Here is a 26068-nt window from a genome sequence, read left to right as displayed (position 1 = left end):
GTTGGTATGAGGTGTTTGTGCTGATATGCTGTGTTTGGTTTTCGCCAAACTGGCACTGTGCATTAAGGCCAAACATCTCCACTTTGGTCTCATCTGTCCAAAGGACATTGTTCCAGAAGTCTTGTGGTTTGTTCAGATGCAACTTTGCAAACCTAAGCCGTGCTACCATGCTCTTTTTAGAGAGAAGAGGCGTTCTCCTGGCAACCCTTCCAAACAAACCATACTTGTTCAGTCTTTTTCTAATTGTAGTCATGAACTTTAACATTTAACATGCTAACTGAGGCCTGTAGAGTCTGAGATGTAACTCTTGTTTTTTTTGCAATTTCTCTGCGCATTGCACGGTCAGACCTTGGGGTGAATTTGCTGGGACGTCCACTCCTGGGAAGATTGGCAATTGTCTTGAATGTTTTCCACTTTTGAATAATCTTTCTCACTGTAGAATGATGGACTTTAAATTGTTTGGAAATTGCCTTATAACCCTTCCCAGATTGATGGGCAGCAACAATTGCTTCTCTAAGATCATTGCTGATGTCTTTCCTCCTTGGCATTGTGTTAACACACACCTGAATGCTCCAGACCAGCAAACTGCTAAAACTTCGGCTTTTATAGAGGTGGTCACACTTGCTGATGATCAATTAATCAAGGGCATTTGATTAGCAGCACCTGTCTGCTACTTAGCATCTAAATTCCTATGGAAGCAATAAAGGTTTACTTAGTTTTTCACACATGGCTTCTCCATTTTGGCTTTATTTCTGTTAATGTGTTATTGTTCATCTGAGGTTGTAGTTACCTAATTTTAAGACCTGCTAAGGGACAGATGATTGTTATTATGTCCTGATATGTAAAACCATGGAATTCAAAGAGGGTGTACTTTCTTTTTCACACCACTGTAAATGTACATGTATATATACACAAAAATAGATACGTGCAATTAAACACACATGGGTACACATGCACATAGGTATCTGAATACACATTATATATATACCACACTTATTAAAGTTATGGTGGGTAAAAAAAGTGACAAAAACCCTCCACAGTAAAGCATATAGCACATGGAAATATTACTGTATGTTCATTTGCATGTCTTAGACAGGTTTGCAGCCCTGTCTTTCACTATTATCACCCAGCTTACAGTGCTTCCACTGCAGTGTGTATGTATGTGTGTATGTATGTATGTATCTTATCTTACTATCTTACTATTTACTATATATTTCTGAAAGCATTGTATGTATGTATGTTTCCCTGGTGTGTTCCCTGTCCCTAGCGGCAATCTCATTGGTCCCTTGGCCCGCCCGTCCCCGCACACCTCTCATTGGCCACACACACTCACAGCACTACTTCAGGCCCCCTTGCAGCTCACCTTCCCCCCTCCCGGTGGCCGTCACTCTCCCCCGTCACCCGGACCGCAGCTCACCTTCCCCCCCCCCGGACAGGCCCCGCACCTTCCCCCCTCCCTGTGGCCGTCACTCTCCCCCCTCAGCCGGACAGGCCCCGCACCTTCCCCCCTCCTGGTGGCCGTCACTCTCCCCCCTCAGCTGGACAGGCCCCGCACCTTCCCCCCTCCCTGTGGCCGTCACTCTCCCCCCTCAGCCGGACAGGCCCCGCACCTTCCCCCCTCCTGGTGGCCGTCACTCTCCCCCCTCAGCCGGACAGGCCCCGCACCTTCCCCCCTCCCTGTGGCCGTCACTCTCCCCCCTCAGCCGGACAGGCCCCGCACCTTCCCCCCTCCTGGTGGCCGTCACTCTCCCCCCTCAGCCGGACAGGCCCCGCACCTTCCCCCCTCCCTGTGGCCGTCACTCTCCCCCCTCAGCCAGACAGGCCCCACACCTTCCCCCCTCCCGGTGGCCGTCACTCTCCCCCCTCAGCTGGACAGGCCCCGCACCTTCCCTGCTGCACGTTTCCCGGCGGCTCGCGCTCACAGGTGCAGAGAGGGGGCGCGTGCGCAGCGCTCCCGGGAGAGCAGAGAAGGGCCAGACGCGCGACAATCGGAGGAGCGCGGGAGAGAGGAGCGGTGCTGTGAATCCTGGCAGAGGTGAGGGGGCTTTGTGTGTGCGTGGGGAGATGGGGGGGACAGTGTGTGTGGGACACCGTGTGTGTGTGGGGGGGAGGGACAGTGTGTGTGTGGGGGAGGGGGGGACAGTGTGTGGGTGGGGGAGGGAGGGGAACGTGTGTGTGTGTGTGTGTGGGGGAGGGGGGACAACGTGTGTGTGTGTGTGGGGGAGGGGGGACAGTGTGTGTGTGTGTGTGAGGGGGGGAACAGTGTGTGTGTGTGGGGGGGGACAGTGTGTGGGGAGGAGATGGGGGGACAGTGTGTGTGGGACACCGTGTGTGTGTGGGGGAGGGGGGGACAGTGTGTGTGGGGGGGTTACAGTGTGTGTGTGTGGGGGAGGGGGGGACAGTGTGTGTGTGTGTGTGTGAGGGGGGAACAGTGTGTGTGTGTGGGGGGGGACAGTGTGTGGGGAGGAGATGGGGGGACAGTGTGTGTGGGACACCGTGTGTGTGTGGGGGAGGGGGGGGCAGTGTGTGTGGGGGGGGGCGGTGTGTGTGGGGGGGGGACAGTGTGTGTGTGTCGGGGATGGGGGGACAGTGTGTGTGTGGGGGAGGGGGGGACTGTGTGTGTGTGTGAGGGGGGGGACAGTGTGTGGGGGAGGGGGGACAGTGTGTGTGTGGGGGGGGGGGGGGGGGACAGTGTGACTCCCGGGCAACGCCGGGTCTCTCAGCTAGTGTATGTATAAAAATTAAAGATGCTGGGTGCACACAGTAGTATAAGTAAAGAAATCACAGTATACTTATCATAAGTCCGGGTGCTCGCAGCTGGACGGGGAACACCAACCAGTCCCAAAATAGTCTAAGATAAAGAATCCGCAGCACTCGCGTATAGAAAAACATGGATTTAATCACAAGAGGTTATCAGGCAGTCAGACAAACTCCAGAGCTTGAGAAAAGACCTAGACGTACGTGAGTGCTGCGGATCCTTTATCATATATATATATATATATATATATATATATATATATATATATATATTGTACAGTGGTCGACAAATCACCAAAAAATCTACTCGCCGAACAAAAAAACCTACTCGCCACCTAGTACCACACGTGTGCTGCTTGGGCCAATAGGAGCACGCCACGGTGTTAAATCCACTCGCCCGGGGCGTGCAAATGTATAGGTTTGTCGAACATATATATATACACACACACAAGTGCATAAATGTATACACACATACGTATATTTCTACAGGTACATGGGTAACATACTCTCTTCCAGTCGGACTTCTTCTTCGCTGATGCCATGTTTGTTGGAGGCCGTACAGGTGACCCCTGACCTGATCAGCTCCGGGGTCACCAGGAAGCTCAACCCACTGATCAGTCTGTGACCATCGTGCCTCTGTACCTGTGACATGAGACATGGAGACTGAGCGGGGGGGGGGGGGGCGCGGAGAGAGTATGGGGGGGGGACACACAGAGAGAAAGGAGATTGAGCGGAGGGACAAGAGGGGGGCACTGAGAGTATGGGGGGGGGGACACAGAGAGAAAGGACACTGAGCGGAAGGACGAGGGGCGGCGCTGAGAGAGTATTGGGGGGGATGGGATACAGAGAGAAAGGACACTGAGCGGAGGGACGAGGGGCGGTGCTGAGAGAGTATTGGGGGGGATGGGATAGAGAGAGAAAGGAGACTGAGCAGAGGGACAAGAGGGGGACGCTGAGAGTATGGGGGGCACAGAGAGAAAGGAGACTGAGCAAAGGGACAAGAGGGGGGCCCTGAGAGAGTATGGGGGGTGGGATAGAGAGAAAGGAGACGGAGAGGAGGGACAAGAGGGGAGCGCTGAGAGTGTATGGGGGGTGGGATAGAGAGAAAGGAGACGGAGAGGAGGGACAAGAGTGGGGCGCTGAGAGTGTATGGGGGGTGGGATAGAGAGAAAGGAGACTGAGGAGGGACAAGAGGGGGGCGCTGAGAGTGTATGGGGGGTGGGATAGAGAGAAAGGAGACTGAGAGGAGGGACAAGAGGGGGGCGCTGAGAGTGTATGGGGGGACACAGAAAGGAGACTGAACAAGGGGAAACTGGGGGGTGCTAAGAGTATGGGGGGGACACAGAGAGAAAGGAGACTGAGCGGAGGGACAAGAGGGGGGATGCTGAGTATGGGGGGATGGGATACATAGAGAAAGGAGACTGAGCGGAGGGACAAGAGGGGGCGCTGAGAGTATGGGGGACACACAAAGAAAGGAGACTGAAAAGGGGGAGACTGGGGGGGGGGGACACAGAAATTGGAGAGGAGGACAGTTACCGTTGTGCCGTTGGCTGACCAGGTGATGTGGGGCTTGGGGTGACCCAGCGCTGTGCACGTCACGTTCACCAGGTCATTCTCTTGCACAAGGAAGAGCAGTGAGCTCACGGATACCTCCGGCTTCCCTACGAGAGGACACGGGGGACGTTACACTCTGACCTGTGCACCCCGACCCCTGACCTAGGTCTCCCAAACCCCCCCGTTTTCCTCTCATGTACCTTCCACGATGACTTCCAGCTCCCTGCTCACACGCAGTCCTGGCACACGGGGCATGTCAATGACACACTTGTACGTCGCCGACACACTGTGATTCACCTGACTCAAGTTCAGAGAGGGGCCACGAACCACGACCTTCCCCTTCTGTGGAGGTCAGAGGAGGAGGAGGGGGGGAAAAAGAGGGTAGGGCCCAAGAGGTCAAAGGTTAAGGGTCATCAATGAGGTGACAAGTCAAGGGTTTGTAGTGAAAAGTAAGAGGTCGCGATAGGAGGGGAGAATTCAGAGGTGAAATGAGAGGTTAAAGGTGAAAAATAATAGAGATCACAGTGTGTGTTTGGTGGTCAGAATAGAAAAATGGGAGCGGTCAGAGGTCAGGAAGGTGAAGGTGGTAAGAGGAGAGAGGTCAGCACTTGTTCCCCAGGTTTTTGGCGGATCTTACACTTTTCCACTGGATCTGTGTCTCAGCTGATCCATTCACTTCACAAAGGACACTCAAATCGTCCCCAAGTGTCACTATGAGGGGGGACATCTGAGAAAACTGGGGTGTGTCCAGGTCTGGAGGGGAGAGAGAGGATCAGTGTAGTAAACCCCAATAACAGAGGGTAAAGGGCACGCCACATTGTCAGAAATAGGGGAGGTTGTGTTTAGTCGCTGGGGGTCAGACGTAAAGGTTCAGTGTGCACGACGGGCACAGGTAAAGGTCAACGTTTATTATACTGTAGCGCTCGAAAAGAGGTCAGAGGTCAGAGTTCAGAAATGCACGATAACTATCAACTCCAGAGACTTTGATGTGCCCAATGACGTACAGCCTGTAGGTCAAAGGACAAATGAGGGTCAGCATTGGTAACTCACAGTGCACGTGAATCTCAGTCTCTGCCCGCAGACTGGCGTCAAAGTAATTCAAATCGAGTCCCTGACACATGTAGCGCCCGGAGTCCTCGCGCTGGACTTTCTCCAGCACCAGAGAGGGCCCTTCTCCCAAGATCTCTTCATCTCTCTGGAGGAGAGGCACAGGAGAGGAACGTGAGAGGGGGGAGAGGGAGTAGGAGAGAGAAGCGGAAGGAAGGAAGGGAGAGTGAAGGGGAGGGAGTGGGAGAGAGTGGGAGAGAGGAGGGGAGGGAGTGGGAGAGAGGAGGGGAGGGAGTGGGAGAGAGGAGGGGAGGGAGTGGGAGAGAGGAGGGGAGGGAGTGGGAGAGAGGAGGGGAGGGAGTGGGAGTGGGGGGGGAGAGGGAGAGAGGGGAGGGAGTAGGAGAGAGGATGGGAGAGAGTGGGGGAAGGGAAGGAGTGGGAGAGAGAGGGGGGAACTGAGAAGAGGAGGGCGAGAGAAGAGATCAAATCTTTGCTAAAGTTTGCAAACCAGACAAAATTTGTCGGTTAGTTTCGTGAAAAATCTCGCACATCACATTGGCAATATGACCTATATAGGGCTGTTTCTGCGCATGCGCGACTGTGCGCACGCGCGACTGTGCGCACGCGCGACTGTGCGCACGCGCGACTGTGGATGTGTGAACTTCTGAGAACATGTCTTGACAAAACACAATGTATTAAAAATGTGCAAACACATTTGAAAACATTCACACATCTCCAGTCAAGAGAAAGAGAAGCGGAGAGAGACTGGGAGGGGGAGAGGGGATCGGGAGGGAGGGGGAGAAGGAGGTCAGAGAGAGGGAGGGGGGAATGGGGGGAGAGTTGATCATAGAAACAGATTAAGGTGAGAGGGACAAAGGAGTTTGACATGAGACATGGGGAGTAGGAGGTGGAGAGTAGGAGGTGGGGAGTAGGAGGTGGGGAGTAGGAGGTGGGGAGTAGGAGGGTTTGCAAGAGAGATGGGGATATAGGGGTGGGGATAAAGGGGTGATGATCCCCGACCTCAGCGATAGTCCTGGAGTAGGTTCTCTCGGGCTGGGGACTCCCGTCCCCCTCACATCTCAGCTCCACAGTGTCCCCTTCTTTCACCGGCCCGAGAGGACTCTTCTTCAGCAGGGTCAGCTTCATGTTGGGGTCTGGGGGAGAGCAAAAGGTATGTGAGCCCCCCCCCAAATACAGACACTCCTCACATACAGGCACCCCCTCCAAATACAGGCACCCCCTCCAAATATATGCACCACCCAAATACATGCACCCCCTCCAAATACAGAAATTCCACAAATACAGACACTCCTCAAATACAGGCACCACCCAAATACAAGTACCCCCTCCAAATACAGGCACCCCCTCCAAATACAGGCACCCCCTCCAAATACAGGCACCCCCTCCAAATACAGGCAACCCCCCCAAATACAGGCAACCCCCCCAAATACAGGCACCCCCTCCAAATATAGGCACCCCCTCCAAATATAGGCACCCCCTCCAAATACAGGCACCCCCCCCAAATACAGGCACCCCCCCCAAATACAGGCACTAAACCCCCAATACAGACACTCCTCAAATACAGACACTTCCTCCAAATACAGGCACCCCCCCCCCAAATACAGACACCACCCAAATACATGCACCCCCTCCAAATACAGAAACCCCACAAATACAGACACCCCCTAAATACACACTTCCCAATTATAGGCACCCCAAGAAATACAACCCCCACAAATACAGATCCTCCCCCCAAATACAGACACCCCCTCCAAATACAGAAAACCCACAAATACACACTTCCCAAATACAGATACCCCCACTCCAAACACAGAACCCCAATAAATACAACCCCCCACAAATACAGATACCCAAAGTACACACACTCCCAGATGTCCCCCCAAATCGCCGACACTATGGCAGCCATGTGACGCCCCTCGCCCCTCGCCCCTCGCCCCTCGCGTACATAATACAGTGATGTTCCAGCGTTCCGACTCCATCATGTGGTCGCCGCCGGGCAGCTGATACGCGACCTCACAGTAAAAGAAAGCGTTGCTGTCAGACCGCTGCACGGGCAACGAGAGAGTGCTGCTGACCGTGAAGAGACCGCTGGACTCCTGGATCACCTGAGAAGTGACCGCAACCTCTAAGAGAGGGAGAGAGAGAGAAACATGAGAGAAGAGAGAGACATGGGGAGAGGGAGAGACAGAGATGGCTAGGAGAGGGGGTAGTAGAGGCAGGAAGGCGATGGAGAGACAGAGGGATAAAGGGGAAGAAGAGAGAGAGACACACAAAGAAAGAGAGATGGAGCAGATAGAGGGAAGACAGAGAGAGGAGTGAGTCAGAGAAAAGAAGTGAGGGGGAGAGGGGAGAGGAGAAGGAGGAGAGGGGAGAGTCAGAGAAAAGAAGTGAGGGGGGGAGAGGTGAGGGAGGGGAGTCAGAGAAAAGTGAGGGAAGAGGGGAGAGGAGAGGGAAGAAGAGCGAGTCAGAGAAAAGAAGTGAGGGGGGGAGGGGAGAGGCGGGGATATTACAAGTAAGGCCGTGCGTATAGTGCCCGCGACGGGCGATGCCGCCCAACATCAAATCCCTTTCCGCCGCCGCTTATAGTAAGCGCGACGGCGGCAATGCGACGGAGCGATGTCGCGTCGCGGACTTTGGAAGCCGGGAATATTTGATTTTTCAGGGGCTGTCGCCTCATGTGACAGCCCCTGAACCAATCAAATGCCATGAACCTGCGACGCCGTCGCAAAGCGAAATATAACTTTCGCTAGCGGAGACGGGTGACGTTACCTATCCCGTCGCCGGTCGCGGGCACTATACGCGCGGCCTAACACTTTTATTAACCCCTATGCTACCACGGGGGCATATTAGAAGAGGCCTAAATGCCTGGCCTTTGTAGTGGGAGAGTCCGATCTCCAGTCAGTGCTACACGTACGCTCTTTTCCGTTACTCAGAGGCGTCCGATTCTTGTACCAGGTGATGTGAGGCGCTGGGAACCCGTTCTTACTGACACAGCTCGCAATCTGCAAGACAGACACAGTGTCACCCCACAGCAGTGCCCTGTCACACTGTCATCCCCCCAGCAGTGCCCTGTCACACTGTCACCCCCCAGCAGTGCCCTGTCACACTGTCACCCCCCAGCAGTGCCCTGTCACACTGTCACCCCCCCAGCAGTGCCCTGTCACAGTGTCACCCCACAGCAGTGCCCTGTCACAGTGTCACCCCCCAGCAGTGCCCTGTCACACTGTCACCCCCCAGCAGAGTCCTGTCAGTGTCACCCCCCAGCAGTGTCCTGTCAGTGTCACCCCCCAGCAGTGTCCTGTCACAGTGTCACCCCCCAGTAGTGCCGTCACAGTGTCACCCCCCCAGCAGTGCCCTGTCACGGTGTCACTCCCCAGCAGTGCCCTGTCACAGTGTCACCCCCGCCAGCAGTGCCCTGTCACGGTGTCACCCCCCCCCCCCCCCCCAGCAGTGCCCTGTCACGGTGTCACCCCCCCCAGCAGTGCCCTGTCACAGTGTCACCCCCCAGCAGTGCCCTGTCACAGTGTCACCCCCCAGCAGTGCCCTGTCACAGTGTCACCCCCCAGCAGTGCCCTGTCACAGTGTCACCCCACAGCAGTGCCCTGTCACAGTGTCACCCCCCAGCAGTGCCTTGTCACACTGTCACCCCCTAGCAGTGTCCTGTCAGTGTCACCCCCCAGCAGTGTCCTGTCACAGTGTCACCCCCCAGTAGTGCCGTCACAGTGTCACTCCCCCAGCAGTGCCCTGTCACGGTGTCACTCCCCAGCAGTGCCCTGTCACAGTGTCACCCCCCCAGCAGTGCCCTGTCACAGTGTCACCCCCCCAGCAGTGCCCTGTCACAGTGTCACCCCCCCCCCCCCCCCAGCAGTGCCCTGTCACGTGTCACTCCCCAGCAGTGCCCTGTCACAGTGTTTCCCCCCCCAGCAGTGCCCTGTCACGGTGTCACCCCCCAGCAGTGCCCTGTCACAGTGTCACCCCCCCAGCAGTGTCCTGTCAGTGTCACCCCCAGCAGTGCCCTGTCACCGTGTCACCCCCTCAGCAGTGCCCTGTCACCGTGTCATCCCCTACAGCAGTGCCCTGTCACAGTGTCATCCCCCACAGCAGTGCCCTGTCACACTGTCACCCCTAGCAGTGCCCTGTCGCACTGTCACCCCCCCTCCCCCCGCTGTGCCCTGTCACGGTGCACATTATTACCTCAGTGCTTTCGTTTGTCACCAATATCCCAACATCTGTCATTTTGATTTCGGCACTTCAGGAGCCTCTAGGCAGAGAGATGAGAAATGTGAGACCAGCAGCCCTCCGCTGCAAAACAGGGTCACATTGCATTCCTGTCCACACCATCCAAAATAACTCTTTCACTGCCAGAGTAAGAGTTAACCCTTTAAATTAATGACAACATATCTGTATCATGACATCCACATATCACAGGAACCCCGCAGATTAAATTAAAAACGACATATCCATCGAGTCCAACATTTCAACATTTTTTACATTCAATGTGTGTGAGATCCCCATTCCGGTTGTATGTATGTATGTATGTATATGTATGTTATGTATGTATATGTATGTATATGTATGTATATGTTATGTGTGTAAGTATATGTATGTATATGTATGTATGTATGTATGTGTATATGTAAGTATATGTATGTATGTATGTATGTATGTGTATGTGTATGCAAGTATAAGTATGTATGTGTATGTGTATGTATGTGTATGTGTATGTATGTACTTAAGTATATGTAAGTGTATGTATGTATGTATGTATGTATGTATGTATGTGTATGTGTATATGTAAGTATGTGTATGTGTATATGTAAGTATATGTATGTATGTGTATGTGTATATGTATGTATGTGTATGTATGTATGTATGTGTATGTATGTGTATGTATGTGTATGTATGTGTATGTATGTATGTATGTATGTGTATGTAAGTATATGTAAGTATATGTAAGTATATGTATGTATGTATGTGTATGTGTATATGCAAGTGTATGTGTATGTGTATATGTAAGTATATGTGTGTATGTGTATGTATGTATGTAAGTATATGTATGTATGTATGTATATTGTGACAGAAACCAGGGGATGGTAATAAATTCCATATATAGGGCTCCCAGGATACTGAACAGTTTCTATCCTGTCTGGCCTGGGAGTGCAGCCTTATAATACATGCACTCCATCCCACAGTTTTGGGCAAGCGCTGGAACTGAGGGATTTCTGTCACCTGTCATGCTAATTAGAAATCAGGTATGTAAGACTGATTTCCTGTTTGCTCTTGTCTCTTCTCCAGAGCCTGGAAGGCTGCTGAACACAGTGGGGAGAAGCCCCTTCCCCCCACACAGGTTCAATTGTTCTATTCATTTGGCTAACTCTGCAAAAGTACCTTGTTTTGTTGTTGGAAAGTGGAAAAGCCACTTCCACCCTGAGTTAGGGAAATCTAAGTTAAGTTATCGCTCAGGTGAGCAGCTTTTGTTTTGATGTGTTTTGTTGTATGCACTGTGGCAGTCTCAGTGCCTGGGGACTGAATAAACCAGGCACAGCCTGTTTAAAGGAACAGTACGTGACGCCTCCTCATTTAACCTACCCCAAAAGACCGTGTTCTAACCGTCCCGGAAAAGCAGCGGAGCCCCGGAGTAAGCTGTTTGTCACAATATGTATGTATGTATGTATGTGTATGTGTATATGTATGTATGTGTATGTATGTAAGTGTATGTATGTATGTAAGTATATGTATGTATGTAAGTATATGTATGTATGTAAGTATATGTATGTATATGTATGTAAGTATATGTATGTATATGTATGTAAGTATATGTATGTATGTATAAGAGACAGAACTTTTCAGATCTGGATCGGCGTATGTTACGATGGGTATAGTATTATATATGTATATATATTATATATACACATGTATATATTTATTTATAAAAAATGCATGCACAGTTAGAGATAATATATATTATGGGCGTATGTAACAGTTACAGACCAGATTAAAATGTGAAACAGCCTTAGTTTTAAAAGAACTTAAACTGGTGGTGGATGTGAGAGTCTCTGGTAGGTTGTTCCAGTTTTGGGGGGCACTGTAAGAGAAGGAGGAACGGCGGATACTTTGTTGAGCCTTGGGACCATGAACAGTCTTTTGGAGTCAGATCTCAGATGATAAGTGCTGCATGTGGTAGGGGTGAGGAGCTTGTTCAGATAGACGGGTAGCTCGTCCAGGAAGTATTTGAAATCAAGACAGGAAAGGTGAACTTTGCGCCTAGACTCAAGTGATGGCCAATCTAGTTCTTTGAGCATATCGCAGTGATGTGTGTTATAGTTGCATTGGAGAACAAAACGGCAAATTGAATTGTAGAAGGTGTCAAGTTTGCTATGGTGGTTTTGGGGTGCCGAGCTGTATACTATGTCTCCATAGTCGATAATTGGCATTAGCATCTGCTGTGCGACACACTTTCTGACCAGGAGACTTAGGGAGGATTTGTTCCTGTAAAGTACCCCTAGTTTGGCATAGGTTTGGATGTCAGGGTATCAATGTGCATCCCGAATGTTAAGTGGGAGTCAAACCATATGCCCAGGTATGTAAAACTAATAACAGGAGTTAGAGTGGTGTTAGCGCTGGTTCTGATCTGGAGCTCAGTCACTGGAAGCTTTAAAAAATGTCTTGGTCCCAAATACCATTGTTACAGTCTTGTCAGTGTTTAAAAACAGTTTGTTTTGGGAAATCCAGGTTTCGAGTCTCAAAAAGTCAGACTGAAGTATGTATTGAAGGTCAGAGAGGCTATGGCTGTGTGCATATAGGATTGTGTCATCTGCATACATGTGTATTGAAGCTTCCTTACAATCTGTGGGAAGATCATTGATGAACACTGAGAAGAGTAGGGGCCCCAGAACAGAGCCTTGCGGGACACCACAGGTGATATCCAGGGGGTTGGAGTTAGAGCCCGAGATGGACACGTTAGGATCTACCTGATAGGTAGGACTGAAACCAGTTTAAAGCATGCTTCCCTATTCCAGAGCTCTGGAGTTTGTTAAGCAGGATACTATGATCAACAGTATCAAAAGCCTTTGCAAAATCTAGGAATATTGCACCAGTGAGTTGTCCCCGTTCCATTCCACACTGGATTTCATTGCAAACTTTTAGCAGGGGTAGTTACCGTGGAGTGTTTGGGGCGAAAGCCAGATTGGAATTGGCTAGGGAAATTTGTCTTGGTATAGTAATCGCTTAATTGGGAGTGGACACATTTTTCCATGACTTTGGATAGGATTGGGAGAAGGGAGATTGGCCTGTAGTTTGAGACAGTGTTTTTGTCCCCACTTTTGAAGATTGGGATAAATCTGGCAGTTTTCCAGGTCTGGGGGATATGGCCTGCAGACAGGATAGAGTTGACTATGGAAGCATTTGGTTTGTCAATGGCTGGGGCACCAAGTCTTAGGAACTTAGATTGTAGTAAGTCAGGTCCACATTGGCTGCTTAGTTTTAATTTGAGGAGCGCTTGTGTAATCTCCTCTACATACATACAGGGGGCGCAATTTTTTTTCCCTGCGCCCCCCTGCCGGTGGTACCCTCACCCCCCCCCCCCACCTCGGCGTCATGATGTCACATGACATATATAAATATATATATATATATATATATATATATATAATATATATATATATATATATATATATATATATATAATATATACATACATACATACATACATACATACATACATACATACACATACATACATACATACATACACAATTGTATTAGGATAACCAATGTTTCGATCCTGCAGTGGCACCTTCTTCAGGGTGGTTTATAGTCATGGGGGACTGGGGGATAGATATATATATATATATATCATATATATATATATATATATATATATATATATATATCAGTCTTTGAGTGTATCCGTCACGAGTCGTGGAAGTAATCCGGGAGCACGGTATCAGCGACAGAGAAGGACACAGGACGCGGGACGTCTCTGTGAACCGCCTAGGACTCCTGTACACCGGAGGAACCCAGCGTGAGGCCAGTGAGGAGGAACGCAATGTGCAGGACATTTCACGGAGGGGACTAGGGGTCTCGGAAGATACGGTGTGCAGTGTTATCTGGGGAACATATCCTTTTATGTGTTTTTACAAATACATATTGTTGTACTTTTGTACATTCCTCTTTTTCCTTATCTTATATCTTCTCTGAGGGCCCAGCTGGGTTAAAGCTTCTGAATCCTGTGAGCCCAGCAGTCGGATTTCGGAGGGAGCCCAGCTGAATTCGGTAAATTGGATTTTCCTGAATACAACAAACAGCTAAGACTACCCCTGCCTGCTTGTTTTTATCTGTTATCTTGGTAGTGCGATTCCTTAGCAACATCTGACTGTGCAATATACAGAGTACACAATGGTTTGTTTTCTCTTTTTGTCTCTCCTATGCGCTTTAGGTCCAATTCCCCCCCCCCCTTTTTGGTTCTACACTTCATATTATATAGTGGGGAGAAAAAGTCTGACAATTATGGAAATTCCATAGTTTGTCCTTCTTGATTCAAAACCCGTCTTTTCTTAAATATCCAATAGGGTTTAATTTAACCAATTCCATGTCTTTTGAAACAAAATGAAGTGCAAATTAGACAAACAATGAGTAATTAAGAGTCAGGGTATGTGCAAAAGTAAGTGAAGGTTTTATCAGCTAAATTAAAGGGGATAATGAGAATCAGGTGTTTAAATAATTAGGTAGATCTTCAGGTGTGAGTTTGGGAGGCCCCACCCTATATAAAGATCAGAAACGTCTGGAGTTTGGTCTTCACCATACAGGTATGTGGAAACACGTAATGCCACAATCAAAAGAAATCTCTGAGGACCTCAGAAAGGCAGTTATTAATGCCAATCAGTCTAGAAAGGGAAACCATTTCTAAGGCTTTGGGGATCCACCAATCCACTGTCAGACAGATGGAGAAAGTTCAAGACCTCAGTCACTCTACCCAAGAGCGGTCGTCCAACCAAAATCTCTCCAAGAACAAACCGGCAATTCATCCAGGAAGTCACAAAGAACCCCAGAGTAACATCCAAGGATCTGCAGGCCACTCTCGCCTTGGCTAATGTTGAGTGTTCATGACTCCGCTACGAGAAAAAGACTGAACAAGAATGGTGGATAGCCAGGAGGAAACCACTGCTCTCTAAAAAGAACATTGCTGCCATCTGAAATTTGCCAAAGAGCACATAGATGATCCACAAAACTTCTGGAACAATGTTCTCTGGACAGACGAGTCAAAGGTAGAACTTTTTGGTCTCAATGAGAAACGTTATGTTTTAGCAAAATCCAAAACTGTGTTTGAACAGAAGAAACAAATCTCAACCGTCAAGCAGGGTGGTGGGAGTGTGATGGTTTGGGGCTGATTTGCTACCTTAGGACCTGGACAGCTTTGCCATCATTGACACAGCCATGAATTCTGCATTGTATCTGAAGATTCTAGAGGAGAATGTCAGGCCATCCGTCTGTGAGCTGAAGTGAAAGTGGGTCATGCAGCAAGACAATGATCCTAAACATACAATCAGATCTACAAGAGCGTGGCTGCAGAAGAAGGAACTCCGAGTGTTAGAATGGCCTGGTCAAAGTCCGGACCTAAACCCCATGGAAATATTGTGGCAGGACCTGAAGCGAGCGGTCCATGCCAGGAAGCCCTCAAATATCCCTGAGCTGAAGCAGTTCTGTAAGGAGGAATGGAGCTAAATTCCTCAGACCCGATGTGAGAGACTGACCGAAAGTTACAGGACACGCGCAGCTGAAGTTATTGCTGCTCAAGGGAGGGCCACCGGGTACTGAATGTAACGGGCCACCAGGTACTGAATGTAACGGGCCACCAGGTACTGAATGTAACGGGCCACCGGGTACTGAATGTAACGGGCCACAGACTTTGTCACACACGGATACTGAATGTTTCATCAATTGTGGGAAAATAAATGTTGAAAAAGTATCATGTTTTTATCATGTATCATAACATTTTAGGTTTGAAATATGTGAAAATCCTAAGTGGTTCACAAACTTTTTCTCCCAGCTCTATACACACACGCACGCACGCACGCACACACGCACGCACACACGCACGCACACACACACACACACACACACACACACATCTTAATTTATGTAGCGCCCACAATGTACTCAGTGCTTCACAAGAGAGATAATACAGTACAGGGAATTATAATACAATAAGTGCAATAAACAAAATCAGGTAATAGGAAAGGAAATCCCTGCCCTGAAGAGCTTACAATCTAAGTGGTGTGATGGGAGAGTTACAGAGACAGCAGGTGAGGGAATAAGTGCAGTGGATGGCAGTGCCTGGCCTTGATGGTGGGTACATGCAGTGCTTGGCCACGGTGGTTGGTAGGAGTACCTGTGGGTGTGGGACAGTGGCCATGAATCCAGGTTATTGGGATGCTTCATGTAAGAGGTGAGTTTAAGGTTAGTGTTAAAGGTGGGAGAGAAGGTGCTTGGTGTATATGGAGTGTGAGGGAGTCCCACGGGTAAGGGGCAGAGAGGTTTAAGGTAAGAGACAGCAGTAAAGGTGGGAGAGAAGGTGCTTGGTGTATACGGAGTGTGAGGGAGTCCCACGGGTAAGGGGCAGAGAGCTTTAAGGTGAGAGACAGCAGTAAGGTGAAAGGTGTGGAGAGGAGACAGTTATGGGCAGAGCGCAGGAGACGAGCAGGGGCAGAGCGAGAGATCACAGCTGATGAGTAGGGAGGAGCAGGTGAGGGGAGAGCCTTGAAGGCAAGGAGGAGACCAACGTGGGTGATCCGAAATGTGATGGGAAGCCAGGAGAGGGACTGTTTTAGTGAAAGTGCGAATATTCTAGCAGCAGAGTTTGGGACAGATTGCAGAGGAGAATGTTGCGGGGCCGGGAGGCCGGTGAGCTGCATGTTACAGTAATCCAGGTGGGAGAGGATACGGGCAGGCATCAGAGCTATAGCAGTAAATTCACTGAGGAAAGGGCAGATGTTGGCAATATTATAGAGGAAAAAATTACACATTTTAGCCCTGCGGTAAATGTGAATGGAGAAGGAATGGGAGATTATTTGTAATACGTATTTATGATTTTTTTGCTATTTAAAGATTTTGTCAGTATGTTTATCCTAAGTAGTTACACAGAAAAATATAAACTATTTTTCAGCACTGATATAGACACATTACTTATACCATAGACACACATATTCATGAAGAATGGGCATGCACACACTCATAACACGCATATAACATGTTATTGCACAAATACACAGCATGTGGGCCCATTACACGCACAGACACATGTAGTGTGTCACACACACACTCTACCCTCTCCCAGTGATACTCAGCACTCACTGTAGACGCGCAGCTGCGTGCGGTTCTCCCCGGATTCACCGCTCTCAGCCTCCACCCGACAGATGAATATCCGCTCATCCTGCAACCGCGTGTCGCTGATCACCAGCGTGAAATCCTCCGCCACGCTCACTCGCCCCTTCAGCTCCGACTCGCCCGCGGATATCCCTTCCGGCCCGCTGGTATATACCGTCTGACGCCCGTTCTTATCCTGCAGAGAGACGGGGGGGGGGGGGGGGGGCTGCTTAATATCTATACCCGCGGGAAACGTATAAACTCTAAAAAAAACTCGCCACGTGCCGCAAACTAACTCCGCTATCAAAACTCGCGCATTGGAACGCATATAAAGTGTGAACGAGATGGTCTCACCCCACTAACACTTTCCAGATTTGTACCGGGGTACCCCCATTGTGCCCGAGACCATGTGGAGTCCGCCGATTTGTTACATGAGCTGTGGTCCTGTCCCCAGATCGGCCCCTTTTGATCTCGCAATTCCATTGGACCCGTGGCTTTTTCTACTAGACCTTCCCTGGGGGGCCTGGCCAGGGTGGAGAATAAACGAGTTGCTCATTTTGCAACAGCGACGAGATCGCAGCACCACGGAACCCAAAGGACATTCCCACAGTCCCCAGGATTCGGGGACAGAATTTCTTACGTGTGCCAGGCGGGAAGGTTAATGACACCGGCGTAAAGTTCCTAAAAGTCTGGCCGCCGCGGCTGGCGCAGACAGACATCCCAGGGGTAGAGGTGACCCCAATTTGGCTATGATAGTATCGGACGCGTTCTCATCTGACGTTCGGGGTGTGAGCTGGACCGCAGGGAGATCAGACAGATCCGAAATCAGAGGAGAGGCGAGACCGCGCGGGGAGCAGGCGCCCTGGATACCCAAGTACCACACAGAACCAAATAAAACCCTTATACCATGACTCCGTGATAAGGGGGCGATATACAAAGATAAGGAACCCCCCTCCCCCCATTAACTTATTTTGTATTATGTTTTTTCGATATGATTTTATTTGTGATTTCTGTTGGTTGCTAAATGAAGCAACGGCTATACGCTGTATTACTACTTTGCCTTGAAAACCAATAAAAATGTAAGTAACAAAAAAATAAAAAAACTCCTGCATTTGTTTGTAACGGTGACAACTCTGTAATTACCGGCCCTGTGTCCATGTAACTTTGAAACTTTGAACATTTCTATGGTAAACTAAAACTTTGCAGGGGTTTTACAATCTTTATCAGGTGTCTGTTGCCGATCAGGCTGTTTGTCCGTCCTCAAACCCCCCCCCCCCCCCCCCCGTGTAAATTGTCCTTTTTTTTTGTTTTGTTATTAGTTTGTAAAGTAATTTTCAAACCGGCATTACAGATACACAGGAACGGCCAACCTGCTGAAATTCAGTGTCCCCGGAGAAAAGGGAAACACCTTCATTTTCCACGGCATGCAAAGAAGCACAATGCTTGCGTGAAACCCTTTGGTGCTACAGGACGGGGTTATAGGGGCGACGGAATCTGTCTCGGGTAACAATTACCGTAAAAAAGGGGTCAGCACGTTTTCATTTCCCCCTTCTAAGTGGGACTGCCCCTTTAGCCGCTGCTAACGAGAACTTTTTGTCATTATATGTAGTAATAATGTCTCACAGAGAGATACTTCTCCTTGTAACTGTTAGCATTTTTTCCCCAGGGGAGAGAAAAAGAACGGGTCGGACGCCATTTTTAAGAGACCCAGCAAAGAAATAATGTTTGCACATTCCAGATAGAGACGCAGCCCACAGGGGCGCAGTTACACATGTCACCTGCGGGTGGGGGTAGATAGCAATTCAAACCGTTTGCTAATGTGGAAATATTCTTATACTGTAGTGTAGACCTCTGTAGAGCGAGGGCGTGACGACGCTCTGTAGCGCGAGGGCGTGACGACGCTCTGTAGGGTGAGGGTGCCACTCTCTGCAGGGGGAGGGCGCGACGACGCTCTGCAGGGGGAGGCGCGACGACGCTCTGCAAGGGGAGGGCGCGACGACGCTCTGCAAGGGGAGGGCGCGACGACGCTCTGCAAGGGGAGGGCGCGACGACGCTCTGCAAGGGGAGGGCGCGACGACGCTCTGCAAGGGGAGGGCGCGACGACGCTCTGCAAGGGGAGGGCGCGACGACGCTCTGCAAGGGGAGGGCGCGACGACGCTCTGCAAGGGGGAGGGCGCGACGCTGGGTACTTACATACAGCCAGTGCAGCGAGGGGACGCTAGAAGATCCGAGGATGGTGAAGTTGCAGGGAATCTTGACTGTGTCGCCCTCTCTCACCTCCACCACCGGGGGCAGATTCACCACCACCTGCCCCCACACCCCTGCAAACAGGACACGTCAGAGCCCTTCATACACATATACAGGGCCTCCCATATATACCATATACACTGTTATCGGGAGCGGTTATATGGGGCAATAGGAGGAGTTATAGGGAGCGGTTATATGGGGTAATAAGAGGAGTTATAGGGAGCGGTTATATGGGGCAATCAGAGGAGTTATAAGGAGGGGTTATATGGGGTAATAGGAGGAGTTATAGGAAGCGGTTATATGGGGTAATAAGAGGAGTTATAGGGAGCGGTTATATGGAGTAATAGGAGTTATAAGGAGGGGTTATATGGGGTAATAGGAGGAGTTATAGGAAGCGGTTATATGGGGTAATAAGAGGAGTTATAGGGAGCGGTTCTCTCTCCCCCCAGCCCTTTATCTCTGCCCCCACCTCTCTCTCTCTATCTCTCCCCCCACCTCTCTCCCCTCTCTCCATCTCTCCATCTCTCCATCTCTCTCCCCCTCTCCCCATACATCCTGTATAATACAAACCCTGTATTCACGGGTTCCTCACCGGATTACTGCAGCTGGTGCAGAGGTTAATAACAAGAAGTGTTTCACACTCACACAACGACCCTTTCACATGGTACCTCCCCCCCCCCCCCTACACACACACTTACACTCCCCCAAACTCCTACAGTCAAGGGGTTGTGTCTCGGGAACTTATACCCACCCAATCTGGGCTCCCCCCCAAATGTTTAAGGGTTTAATAAGAGAACTGCATGTGGGGTAGCAGTGTAAGCGTGCTAGGTGTGGGGGGGGGGGGGGAGCAGTGTAAGAGCACTGGGTGGGGGGGAGCAGTGTAAGAGCGCTGGGTGTGGGGGGGGGGGGAGCAGTGTAAGCGAGCTAGGTGTGGGGGAGCAGTGTAAGAGCACTGGGTGGGGGGGGAGCAGTGTAAGAGCACTGGGTGTGGGTGGGGGGGGGAGCAGTGAAAGAGCGCTGGGTGTGGGTGGGGGGGGGAGCAGTGTAAGAGCGCTGGGTGTGGGGGGGGAGCAGTGTAAGAACGCTGGGTGTGGGGGGGCGGGGTTAGCAGTGTAAGAGCGCTGGGTGTGGGGGTTAGCAGTGTATGAGTGCTGGGTGTGGGGGGAGCAGTGTAAGAGCGCTGGGTGTGGGGGGGGGAGCAGTGTAAGAGCGCTGGGTGTGGGGGGGGGGCAGTGTAATAGCGCTGGGTGTGGGTGGGGGGGGAGCAGTGTAATAGCGCTGCGTGTGGGGGGGGGAGCAGTGTAAGAGCGCTGGGTGTGGGGGGGGGGAGCAGTGTAAGAGCGCTGGTTGTGGAGGGGGGGGGGAGCAGTGTAAGAGCGCTGGGTGTGGGTGGGGGGGGGAGCAGTGTAAGAGCGCTGGGTGTGGGGGGGAGCAGTGTAAGAGCGCTGGGTGTGGGGGGGGAGCAGTGTAAGAGCGCTGGGTGTGGGGGGGAAGCAGTGTAAGAGCGCTGGGTGTGGGGGGGGGAGTAGTGTAAGAGCGCTGGGTGTGGGTGGGGGGGAGCAGTGTAAGAGCGCTGGGTGTGGGGGGGAGCAGTGTAAGAGCGCTGGTTGTGGGAGGGGAGCAGTGTAAGAGCGCTGGGTGTGGGTGGGGGAGCAGTGTAAGAGCGCTGGGTGTGGGGGGGGGGAGCAGTGTAAGAGCGCTGGGTGTGGGGGGGAGCAGTGTAAGAGCGCTGGGTGTGGGGGGGGGGGGAGCAGTGTAAGGGCGCTGGGTGTGGGGGGAGCAGTGTAAGAGCGCTGGGTGTGGGGGGGGGAGCAGTGTAAGAGCGCTGGGTGTGGCGGGGGAGCAGTGTAAGAGCGCTGGGTGTGGGGGGGGGAGCAGTGTAAGAGCGCTGGGTGGGGGGGGGAGCAGTTTAAGAGCGCTGGGTGTGGGGGGGGAGCAGTGTAAGAGCGCTGGGTGTGGGGGGGGAGCAGTGTAAGAGCGCTGGGTGTGGGGTGGGAGCAGTGTAAGAGCGCTGGGTGTGGGGGGAGCAGTGTAAGAGCGCTGGGTGTGGGGGGGAGCAGTGTAAGAGCGCTGGGTGTGGGGGGGAGCAGTGTAAGAGCGCTGGATGTGGGGGGGGGGGAGCAGTGTAAGAGCGCTGGATGTGGGGGGGGGAGCAGTGTAAGAGCGCTGGGTGTGGGGTGGGGAGCAGTGTAAGAGCGCTGGGTGTGGGGGGAGCAGTGTAAGAGCGCTGGGTGTGGGGGGAGCAGTGTAAGAGCTCTGGGTGTGGGGGGAGCAGTGTAAGAGCGCTGGGTGTGGGGGGGGGAGCAGTGTAAGAGCGCTGGGTGTGGGGGGGAGCAGTGTAAGAGCGCTGGGTGTGGGGGGGGAGCAGTGTAAGAGCGCTGGGTGTGGAGGGGAGCAGTGTAAGAGCGCTGGGTGTGGGGGTTAGTAGTGTAAGAGCGCTGGGTGTGGGGGGGAGCAGTGTAAGAGCGCTGGGTGTGGGGGGAGCAGTGTAAGAGCGCTGGGTGTGGGGGGGGAGCAGTGTAAGAGCGCTGGGTGTGGGGGGGGAGCAGTGTAAGAGCGCTGGGTGTGGGGGGGAGCAGTGTAAGAGCGCTGGGTGTGGGGTGGGAGCAGTGTAAGAGCGCTGGGTGTGGGGGGAGCAGTGTAAGAGCGCTGGATGTGGGGGGAGCAGTGTAAGAGCGCTGGGTGTGGGGTGGGAGCAGTGTAAGAGCGCTGGGTGTGGGGTGGGAGCAGTGTAAGAGCGCTGGGTGTGGGGGGAGCAGTGTAAGAGCGCTGGGTGTGGGGGGGGGGAGCAGTGTAAGAGCGCTGGGTGTGGGGGGGGGAGCAGTGTAAGAGCGCTGGGTGGGGGGGGAGCAGTTTAGGAGCGCTGGGTGTGGGGGGGGGAGCAGTGTAAGAGCGCTGGGTGTGGGGGGGGGAGCAGTGTAAGAGCGCTGGGTGTGGGGGGGAGCAGTGTAAGAGCGCTGGGTGTGGGTGGGGGGGGGAGCAGTGTAAGAGCGCTGGGTGTGGGGGGGAGCAGTGTAAGAGCGCTGGGTGTGGGGGGGAGCAGTGTAAGAGCGCTGGGTGTGGGGGGGTAGCAGTGTAAGAGCGCTGGGTGTGGGGGGGGGGAGTAGTGTAAGAGCGCTGGGTGTGGGTGGGGGGGAGCAGTGTAAGAGCGCTGGGTGTGGGGGGGAGCAGTGTAAGAGCGCTGGTTGTGGGGGGGGAGCAGTGTAAGAGCGCTGGGTGTGGGTGGGGGAGCAGTGTAAGAGCGCTGGGTGTGGGGGGGGGAGCAGTGTAAGAGCGCTGGGTGTGGGGGGGAGCAGTGTAAGAGCGCTGGGTGTGGGGGGGGGGGAGCAGTGTAAGGGCGCTGGGTGTGGGGGGAGCAGTGTAAGAGCGCTGGGTGTGGGGGGGGGAGCAGTGTAAGAGCGCTGGTGTGGCGGGGGGAGCAGTGTAAGAGCGCTGGGTGTGGGGGGGGGAGCAGTGTAAGAGCGCTGGGTGGGGGGGGAGCAGTTTAAGAGCGCTGGGTGTGGGGGGGGAGCAGTGTAAGAGCGCTGGGTGTGGGGGGGGAGCAGTGTAAGAGCGCTCGGTGTGGGGTGGGAGCAGTGTAAGAGCGCTGGTGTGGGGGGAGCAGTGTAAGAGCGCTGGGTGTGGGGGGAGCAGTGTAAGAGCGCTGGGTGTGGGGGGAGCAGTGTAAGAGCGCTGGGTGTGGGGGGAGCAGTGTAAGAGCGCTGGGTGTGGGGGGAGCAGTGTAAGAGCGCTGGGTGTGGGGGGGAGCAGTGTAAGAGCGCTGGGTGTGGGGGGGAGCAGTGTAAGAGCGCTGGATGTTGGGGGGGGGAGCAGTGTAAGAGCGCTGGATGTGGGGGGGGGAGCAGTGTAAGAGCGCTGGGTGTGGGGTGGGAGCAGTGTAAGAGCGCTGGGTGTGGGGGAGCAGTGTAAGCGCGCTGGGTGTGGGGGGAGCAGTGTAAGAGCTCTGGGTGTGGGGGAGCAGTGTAAGAGCGCTGGGTGTGGGGGGGAGCAGTGTAAGAGCGCTGGGTGTGGGGGGGAGCAGTGTAAGAGCGCTGGGTGTGGGGGGGGAGCAGTGTAAGAGCGCTGGGTGTGGAGGGGAGCAGTGTAAGAGCGCTGGGTGTGGGGGTTAGTAGTGTAAGAGCGCTGGGTGTGGGGGGGAGCAGTGTAAGAGCGCTGGGTGTGGGGGGAGCAGTGTAAGAGCGCTGGGTGTGGGGGGGAGCAGTGTAAGAGCGCTGGGTGTGGGGGGGAGCAGTGTAAGAGCGCTGGGTGTGGGGGGGAGCAGTGTAAGAGCGCTGGGTGTGGGGTGGGAGCAGTGTAAGAGCGCTGGGTGTGGGGGAGCAGTGTAAGAGCGCTGGATGTGGGGGGAGCAGTGTAAGAGCGCTGGGTGTGGGGTGGGAGCAGTGTAAGAGCGCTGGGTGTGGGGTGGGAGCAGTGTAAGAGCGCTGGGTGTGGGGGGAGCAGTGTAAGAGCGCTGGGTGTGGGGGGGGGGAGCAGTGTAAGAGCGCTGGGTGTGGGGGGGGGAGCAGTGTAAGAGCGCTGGGTGGGGGGGGAGCAGTTTAGGAGCGCTGGGTGTGGGGGGGAGCAGTGTAAGAGCGCTGGGTGTGGGGGGGGAGCAGTGTAAGAGCGCTGGGTGTGGGGGGGAGCAGTGTAAGAGCGCTGGGTGTGGGGGGGGGAGCAGTGTAAGAGCGCTAGGTGTGGGGGGGAGCAGTGTAAGAGCGCTGGGTGTGGGGTGGGAGCAGTGTAAGAGCGCTGGGTGTGGGGTGGGAGCAGTGTAAGAGCGCTGGGTGTGGGGTGGGAGCAGTGTAAGAGCGCTGGGTGTGGGGGGAGCAGTGTAAGAGCGCTGGGTGTGGTGGGAGCAGTGTAAGAGCGCTGGGTGTGGGGGGAGCAGTGTAAGAGCGCTGGGTGTGGGGGGGAGCAGTGTAAGAGCGCTGGGTGTGGGGGGAGCAGTGTAAGAGCGCTGGGTGTGGGGGGGAGCAGTGTAAGAGCGCTGGGTGTGGGGGGGAGCAGTGTAAGAGCGCTGGGTGTGGGGGGGAGCAGTGTAAGAGCGCTGGATGTGGGGGGGGAGCAGTGTAAGAGCGCTGGGTGTGGGGTGGGAGCAGTGTAAGAGCGCTGGGTGTGGGGGGAGCAGTGTAAGAGCGCTGGGTGTGGGGGGAGCAGTGTAAGAGCGCTGGTGTGGGGGGAGCAGTGTAAGAGCGCTGGGTGTGGGGGGGAGCAGTGTAAGAGCGCTGGGTGTGGGGGGGAGCAGTGTAAGAGCGCTGGGTGTGGAGGGGAGCAGTGTAAGAGCGCTGGGTGTGGGGGTTAGCAGTGTAAGAGCGCTGGGTGTGGGGGGGAGCAGTGTAAGAGTGCTGGGTGTGGGGGGAGCAGTGTAAGAGCGCTGGTGTGGGGGGGGAGCAGTGTAAGAGCGCTGGGTGTGGGGGGGAGCAGTGTAAGAGCGCTGGATGTGGGGGGGGGAGCAGTGTAAGAGCGCTGGGTGTGGGGTGGAGCAGTGTAAGAGCGCTGGGTGTGGGGGAGCAGTGTAAGAGCGCTGGGTGTGGGGGGAGCAGTGTAAGAGCGCTGGGTGTGGGGGGAGCAGTGTAAGAGCGCTGGGTGTGGGGGGGAGCAGTGTAAGAGCGCTGGGTGTGGGGGGGAGCAGTGTAAGAGCGCTGGGTGTGGAGGGGAGCAGTGTAAGAGCGCTGGGTGTGGAGGGGAGCAGTGTAAGAGCGCTGGGTGTGGGGGTTAGCAGTGTAAGAGCGCTGGGTGTGGGGGGGAGCAGTGTAAGAGCGCTGGGTGTGGGGGGGAGCAGTGTAAGAGCGCTGGGTGTGGGGGGGAGCAGTGTAAGAGCGCTGGGTGTGGGGGGGAGCAGTGTAAGAGCGCTGGATGTGGGGGGGGGAGCAGTTTGAGGTATTCCAGGGCAGTTTAGTAATCACCAGATCTGCAGACAGTGAGCTGAAGGTTTACATGATAATTTCAAACACAGACTAAAAAAAGACATGAGAGAGAAGATATGAGGAAAGATAAAGAGAAATGTGAGGGGAGAGAGGGAGTGAGGGGGAGGGGAGAAAGGGAGGGGGAGGGGAGGGGAGAAAGGGAGGGGGAGAGAGAGAAAGGGAGGGGGAGAGAGAGAGAGAAAGGGAGGGGGAGAGAGAGAGAGAGAGAGAAAGGGAGGGGGAGAGAGAGAGAGAGAGAGAGAGAGAGAAAGGGAGGGGGAGAGAGAGAGAGAAAGGGAGGGGAAGAGAGAGAGAGAGGGAGGGGGAGAGAGAGAGAAAGGGAGGGGAGAGAGAGAGAGAGAAAGGAAGGGGGAGAGAGAGAGAAAGGGAGGGGGAGAGAGAGAGAAAGGGAGGGGGAGAGAGAGGGGGAGTGAGAGAGACAGGAACACAGTGATGTGACAGGGAGGGAGAGTCACAGCTTCTCTGACTAAATGTAGGGCCTATTCTAGAAGCCTCGATGACTTTGCAGCGACATCGCACGGTTTGGCCTGTTCCTGCCGCACGGTTTGGCCTGCTCCCGCCGCACGGTTTGGGCCTGTTCCCGCCGCACGGTTTGGCCTGTTCCCGCCGCACGGTTTGGCCTGTTCCCGCCGCACGGTTTGGCCTGTTCCCGACGCACGGTTTGGCCTGTTCCCGCCGTACGGTTTGCCCTGTTCCCGCCGCACGGTTTGGCCTGTTCCCGCCGTACGGTTTGCCCTGTTCCCGCCGTACGGTTTGGCCTGTTCCCGCCGCACGGTTTGGCCTGTTCCCGACGCACCGGTTTGGCCTGTTCCCGCCGCACGGTTTGGCCTGTTCCCGCCGCACGGTTTGGCCTGTTCCCGCCGCACGGTTTGGCCTGTTCCCGACGCACGGTTTGGCCTGTTCCCGACGCACGGTTTGGCCTGTTCCCGACGCACGGTTTGGCCTGTACCCGACGCACGGTTTGGCCTGTTCCCGACGCACGGTTTGGCCTGTTCCCGCCGCACGGTTTGGCCTGCTCCCGCCGCACGGTTTGGCCTGTTCCCGCCGCACGGTTTGGCCTGTTCCCCGCCGCACGGTTTGGCCTGTTCCCGACGCACGGTTTGGCCTGTGCCCGACGCACGGTTTGGCCTGTTCCCGACGCACGGTTTGGCCTGTTCCCGCCGCACGGTTTG

The 26068-nt window shown here is 53.7% G+C and overlaps 1 protein-coding gene across 1 annotated transcript in view; it reads right to left on the bottom strand.

Annotated features, from left to right (window-relative positions):
* The window catches only part of MCAM (melanoma cell adhesion molecule), a 155160-nt gene that overhangs the window by 8048 nt on the left and 121044 nt on the right, over window positions 1-26068 (bottom strand). Inside the window, exons 2-14 of the mRNA XM_075606598.1 lie at window positions 18937-19064; window positions 16732-16939; window positions 16161-16336; window positions 15025-15080; window positions 9574-9628; window positions 8294-8381; window positions 7325-7504; window positions 6379-6512; window positions 5362-5506; window positions 4949-5064; window positions 4512-4653; window positions 4294-4418; window positions 3264-3399 (exon numbers count right to left, since the gene is read on the bottom strand). Coding sequence (XP_075462713.1) covers window positions 3264-3399; window positions 4294-4418; window positions 4512-4653; window positions 4949-5064; window positions 5362-5506; window positions 6379-6512; window positions 7325-7504; window positions 8294-8381; window positions 9574-9628; window positions 15025-15080; window positions 16161-16336; window positions 16732-16939; window positions 18937-19064 — 1689 coding nt within the window. The remainder of the gene's footprint in view (window positions 1-3263; window positions 3400-4293; window positions 4419-4511; window positions 4654-4948; window positions 5065-5361; window positions 5507-6378; window positions 6513-7324; window positions 7505-8293; window positions 8382-9573; window positions 9629-15024; window positions 15081-16160; window positions 16337-16731; window positions 16940-18936; window positions 19065-26068) is intronic.

This window comes from Ascaphus truei, chromosome 6 (assembly GCF_040206685.1).
Source record: "Ascaphus truei isolate aAscTru1 chromosome 6, aAscTru1.hap1, whole genome shotgun sequence".
Lineage (NCBI taxonomy): Eukaryota > Metazoa > Chordata > Amphibia > Anura > Ascaphidae > Ascaphus > Ascaphus truei.
The sequence above is the reverse complement of the archived record's forward strand: the minus strand, read 5'-3'. Positions and strand labels throughout refer to the sequence as shown.